The sequence below is a fragment of the Glycine soja genome, chromosome 1 (assembly GCF_004193775.1).
Source record: "Glycine soja cultivar W05 chromosome 1, ASM419377v2, whole genome shotgun sequence".
NCBI lineage: Eukaryota > Viridiplantae > Streptophyta > Magnoliopsida > Fabales > Fabaceae > Glycine > Glycine soja.
Window position 1 is genome coordinate 21,240,981 of NC_041002.1, and position 6,472 is coordinate 21,247,452.

Consider the following 6,472-nt stretch of genomic DNA (forward strand, 5'->3'; position numbering starts at 1 on the left):
AATTGAAGGGAAAGGGAAACCCATTATCAACCTCAGCACCACAAACCCCATTATTAAAAAATAAAAATTAAAAAAAAAATAAATGGTTAAGAGAGTAAAAATAAAGAGTTAGCACAATTTAAAATTTAATTTCACAAATTTCCTTCAATCTGATTAGTTGGAATACTTTATGGTACTAATTAAAAGACTTCCCGGCTTGCTAAAGCTACTAGCATTGCTTCGATTGGCTAGAGATCACCGGCACAAAAGTAACAGAATTAGAACTCCCTGGTTATTTTTTGGATTCAACTTACCTAATTTTCTTTCGTGAAAAATACAAAGAGCTCCCTATTGTTAATAATAAAAATAAAGATTAACTTTTTAATTTAAATAAACTAATAAAGGTGAATCTCCGAAAAACAGTAGCATAAATCAGTAGTTGCAAAAATCATTCGCTATTAAAAGGACATGTGGGTGATGTGAGTTACGTGTAACTTTTCCTTTCGACAGTTGTAGTTTATGTCTCAGTTGAATGTCACAGCTCAGTGACGTTCAAAATGAACGAGGTCATTTTATCTGTCATGGATGAAGGTCCTCTTCGCGATTTTATTCTGCTTCGTTATTGCAACAAGGATCCCCATGATTTTCCTTTAAAATCGGTGTTAATTTTCAAAATTACCCTTTCATATTAAAAAAAAAAGAATAAATAATTCATCGACTGTGATGAGTACGACACGATCATAATTTATTATATATGAAAATTTATTCATTTTTATAAAATTGTCTTGAAATCATACAAATAGGTTCTAAGTACATATTTTAAAAAGTTTACATTAACAATGTAGCTTTATAATCACTACTATAAATGAGACTCTAAAGATATTTTTTTTTTAATGCCGACCATTATGAAACTAAAAAAATTATAAGTTTTTTCAAATTAGAAAACAGAGAAAATTGATCATATGATAGAAAATCGGATAATGTCATTTTTATTAAAGATGTCTTCCTTCAATTTTGGTAAGTTTCTTGATGTGGAGGAAAAGGGTACCTTGGGCAATGAAAAAAGGGAGTTTGCAAATGAATTAAAGAAAAAAGGAGGATTGAGTGGGGAATAAATACAGAAACGGGCAAGTCTGGCATGTTACATGTTCTTTCTTTCTCTCACTTGATGCATGCACATCTTCAATTAAAACTCAATAAATTCAATTTTCAATTCTTTTTACGGTTTCCGTAAAACAAGAAGTAATTAAGAAAACCCCATTTTTAATTTTTCTATTCCCTTTTGACTTTTTATTTCTTCCATATTTTTTTATATCTATCGGTGGAGGAATGCTTGTCACCTACTCCCTCTCATAGATCGCACTCTGATCCGTTCCTCTCACAAAGCACCACAACAAGAACAAGAACAAAAACGCAATTCACCAAAATGCCAACACTCTCTTGAACTCCTTCCATTTGTTTCGTTGATTCGCGATGGATAGACACAAGTGCAAGCTTTGCTTCAGAAGCTTCGCCAATGGAAGAGCATTGGGGGGTCACATGAGGTCTCACATGATGAACCTTCCTATCTCAAAGCCCGAAGAATTAGCCTCATCGCGAACGATCCAACTCAGCTTCGAAGCTGAGTCAGCTTCATCATCGTCATCGTCTTCTTCAGACGAAGAGGATGAGGATGATGAAAAGACTCTATGTTATGATCTCAGAGAGAATCCCAAGCGAAGCATTCGCCTCGTGGATCCTGAATTTTCGTTCGCAACAGCAGCAGACACTGGCTCCGTGATCCTCCACGACAGAGAGAGCGAGTCCGAGTCATCAAAAAACAACCCAACTCGTAGAATATCCAAAAGGCCTTGGAATAATAATGACAATTATTATAATAATGATACCACCAACAGCAGCGTAAGAAAGAAAGGTCTCGGATTCGAACATGAATCCACAAAGAAGTGCAAGACAGAATCGTGGGTGGACCACGACCCTGCGAGCTCTGTCTCCGATGCCACCACCGAGGAAGACGTGGCATTTTGTCTCATGATGCTGTCGAGGGACAAATGGAAGCGACAGAGGGATCAAGATCAACCCTGCCGATTTGCGGAAAGGGAAAATCAATACGAGGTGGAGGATCAAGAAGAAGAAGATGATGAAGAAGACGAGGAAGACGAAGACGACGAAGAAGCCTTCGAGGAGAGCGAGGAGTCTCAAGAAACATCGAAACAGTGCAAGAACCGTGTACGAGGACGGTACAAATGCGACACCTGCAACAAGGTGTTCCGATCCTACCAAGCATTGGGGGGTCACCGAGCCAGTCACAAGAAGATCAAAGTGAACGGTGGTGGTAGAGAACAAGAACTTGAACACAACAAGAAGAAGAGTGGAACATGTGTTGTTGTGGAAAAGAAAACTCACGAGTGCCCCGTTTGTTTCAGAGTCTTTGCTTCGGGTCAAGCGCTTGGGGGACACAAGAGAACCCATGTTACTGGCTCAGCAGCAACTGCAGCTGCAATCGCAACAACACTTCCGTCAAGTTCCGCAAAGTTTGGAAACAGTTTCATAGATCTCAACCTCCCTGCTCCTATTGACGAAGACGATGCTAGCCAAATCGAGAACTCTGCTGTTTCCGATGCAGAATTCGTCAAAATCCATTAGGTGATGAAGACAGGTTGAAAAAATTGAAAAATTTTGGTGCCCAAATATATTTTTTATGATGATTTTCATATATGGTTTCTGCAAATCAGCTAATATGGTTACTCTATAGTCTATATTATTATTTATGTAATGTTATAAAAAAATTATAATTATATTAATCTTCCTAGCTCTAACTGTAATTCAGTTATTCTGATCTGTGCTGTATTTCTGTAAGAAATGACATAAGGAATCAATTAATGGAGAAAAACAAAAAAGTTTTTGCTTATAATTTATTCTGTTAATTTAGATTACACAGGTTTTCACAGTTTCTTTTTCTCTTTACTATGGAGTAGTGAAGAAGAAATGGCAAGCATGCGTGTTTTAGTGGACTCTGTTTCAGCTTCCAAGCAAATACTAAGTAACTGTTTTCGGCTGTTCATTGGTCATGAACATTAAACAAGTTATTCTCACAGGAAGTTGATCAACCTGCAAATATATTTTTTTATTAATATAAAAGTAACTTCCACTTCTGGCTTCAAGGAGCATAGTACTATTCCATGAAAAGAAATGTGTTTCCTTCATGGTTCTTTAAATTCTTTTATTATCTTTATTTTTTTCCTCTTGGGGGCATTTAAGAGGTTCCGTATCTTTTCCCCCCTTTTCAAGTTTTCTCCTTTTACTTTTTTCGGCTGAAAGGGAATTCTGTCTCGTCATTCTTTTTCCTGTGTTCCAGTTTACTTAGTTTCCAACTTGTCAACACATCTTCATAACTAGTGGAGGTTGCAAGGTGAATCAGAAAATTAATGGCTTCAATTTAATCTGACTGTCCTTAATGGAGATCAGAAAATTAATGGCTTCAATTTAATCTGACTGTCCTTAATGGAGATCAGAAAATTAATGGCTTCAATTTAATTTGATGGTCCATAATGGAGATTTGTGAAGGTGATATTAATTGATAATAACAATTAAAAAGAAAAGAAAACAAATCTCGTAGGACATCTCTCATTTTGTGCTTTTAATTATTTTTTTTATGGATCCAGCATAGTTATAATACTTTAAAGATCTTTTAAATTTTTTATTCCAATAATAAATCTCATTTTAAGATTTTAAATTATTTTTTATAAATCTCACAAAAGACCTGCCTTTTAATATTTTTTATAATTTATTTTAAAATAATTAAAAACAATTAATTATATATTTTTAATTTCAAAAAATTTTCCTTCCTTCCACACCCTCCCCACCCACCCCTCCACCCCTTTAGTTTCTTCTTTCTTCTTTTCTCTCTTCCACCCCTCCCCCACCTCCTTCGCCCCCCTCTCTTCTTTCCCCCAACCCATCCTCCTCCTTTCCCTTTCTATTTTCTCTCACATCCTCCGTCACACCACCCACCTCCACCCCCTGCTCCCTTCGCGAACCCCACCACCCTCACCTCCCTCCACCCCAAACCCCTACCCCCACCCTTACCTCCCTCTACCATGAACACCACCCCTACCCTCCATCGCGGAACAAACTCCCACCCTCACCTCCATCCGTCTCGACCCCCACCCTCTGTTGTGCGACAAACCCTCACCCTCTCCTCCCTTCGACACGACCCCACACTCTCCTCCCTCCCCTTCGTGACCACCATCTCTGTTCACATCATAACATGCAAAGACAGATCTAGTGCTCATCAACTCTAATCTGTCTTTTTTTCTTAATTTTTTATTTCATTTGTATTGGTTCTGTTATTCATCGCCTCCTCCTTTTCCTTTGATTTTCTCCCCTTCATGGTAGTTGCTACCCACGGGTCATTGCTAGGCAGAGAGACAAAAGAATTATTCTTTTGGGAAACAATACGAATCTTGGTGGTTCTTGTGGAAGAACCAGATCTCCACGTGGAGATCTAATTGCTAACTACAATAGTGGATCCTAGGAATATCAAATCTTGAAGCTAAGATCTCCTTCCAAGAATCATTATTGTAGATGGCCTTAGTATATGTTTGAGAAATCATTTGGGTGGTTGAAACAATGTTTTCCAATAGATCAAGAACCTATTTTCTACATTCATCCGTTGGATTGACTTGAGAACTTGTGTCATTGAACAATGGACGTGAACTCAAACATATCCTTAGTGTATGTTTGGAAAAGATTTTATAACGCACATATAATGCTCTCTCACCATGTCCGTCGTAGAAGTAACATTCAAGAACTTCTACGTTTCTTTAAAATAGACATGAAAATGAGCAAGACGTGGATCATAGATGTGCATCCAAACACGCTATTAATTTATTTGTCGATGTTAAATTAATTTGGCCTAGTTGGACTTAACACAAATTATCTAGCTTAAGCAGGTCTTTTATGACTTATGAGAAACCTTATGCCAGCTTCATTAAATTTGTAATAAATGACATAACATACGTTTCTTAGACTATTTTTTTTTTTTCAATTATTTGTATTTTATTGGTTTGCTCAATTAGAAGGTGCTAGAAGGTATGGCTTAAGACTTTAGCAGCTACAATGTAATGATTTCACTTGCAAGAAAATCTTACTGTTTAACCACCTAAGCAAATCAGAAAAGCTAATTTGGAAGACAATATCCAGTTATTTGGCTGTATGAATTGATTGCATACAAATACAACATACATACATATTTTGTTATTCATAAGTAGATGTTTAAAAAAGGGTATGTTATCACAATTACAACTGCAAAATGAAGATCCTTAAAATTTTTATATTCATGTTGGACTATAATTATGGTTGTGTCAATTATATTTGCCCGTAATTTTCTATAATTTTGAGAATTGTGATAAATTCATAGTTGCAATTGTAATTTAAACCTTGTTCAATACTATTATTCTTGGAGATATAAGATAGATTGAGTGGTTAAGAGAGAAAGAAACATAAAAAAAATCATAAATTTAATTTCTTTTGCTAACAAAATTAATATACTAACATTTTGTCAATAAAAAAATGCTATTCTTCCTAATAGTTAAAACAACTTTTAATTATGGAGCACAATTCATCTGTTTCCTGAATTTTCTACAAGAATAAGAGTAAAAGATAGTAGAAAGTATACTTGGAGATTCACTTTACTTTTCATTTACGACGGAGACTAGGGTGCGAAGGTGAAACTCCTTTCGCACCCAACGTAAGTTTCTAAAAAATGTTATAATCAACCGCGTCCGTCTGATTTAAAAATAAAAAATAAAACAGTCGAGATTTCTTCAGGGCAATCGGTTGTAACAGGAGAGATATCTCCCCTTTGGAATAGGGTTCACCTTCCCCTCCCCCTTTGGTGTAAGCTTACCCTAGCAGAGGTCGCGGTAAAATGATTGAAGCAGAGGCTTCTCTTCGTTAAGCACAATTGAAACAGAGGACGAAAGAAGGGTCCTCCCTTATTTCCAGACGCAACAACGACTTCTTCTTCCTTTTTTGTGCATCGACGTGACTAACAACGACATATGTTGCAATGAAGCCCAGAAAGCCCAGGTTAGGGGAGCTCTGGGGGCAGATCCGCAACTAACGTTCACCCTTTCCTCCTACCACGTCAATAACCTCGAGAAGGGTATGCCTTAATCAATTGTAGTTTTCGTTTTTAAGGTTGAATCTCTCCTTAGGCTTATGTTTCGATTTTTATGTTAGTTTTAGTTTGTTCGGACTTGGTTCGCGATGCAAATGGCAAGCGGCTCAGGGTTAAGGCACCTGTGAGGACTCATCTAATCTGCAATCCTTCCAGACGTTTGGTGACTCATGTAATCTGCACATCACGATTGTAGTTTTGATTATTACGGTTGTAGTTTGGTTCACTTGTCCCTTTTATTGTTTGCTTGTTATATTTCTCTTTTGATTGATGTTCATTTTGCAATTTGGTTTGTGTCAATGTTCTTCTATG

The 6,472-nt window shown here is 36.7% G+C and overlaps 1 protein-coding gene across 1 annotated transcript; it reads left to right on the forward strand.

Moving 5' to 3' along the window:
- Positions 1-1,185: 1,185 nt before the first annotated feature.
- On the forward strand, positions 1,186-2,887 carry LOC114413241 (zinc finger protein ZAT9-like). The gene has a single exon (XM_028377521.1). It carries the CDS (start codon positions 1,453-1,455, stop codon positions 2,620-2,622), a length of 1,170 nt encoding a protein of 389 aa, XP_028233322.1. The 5' UTR covers positions 1,186-1,452; the 3' UTR covers positions 2,623-2,887.
- The last annotated feature ends 3,585 nt before the right edge of the window (positions 2,888-6,472 follow it).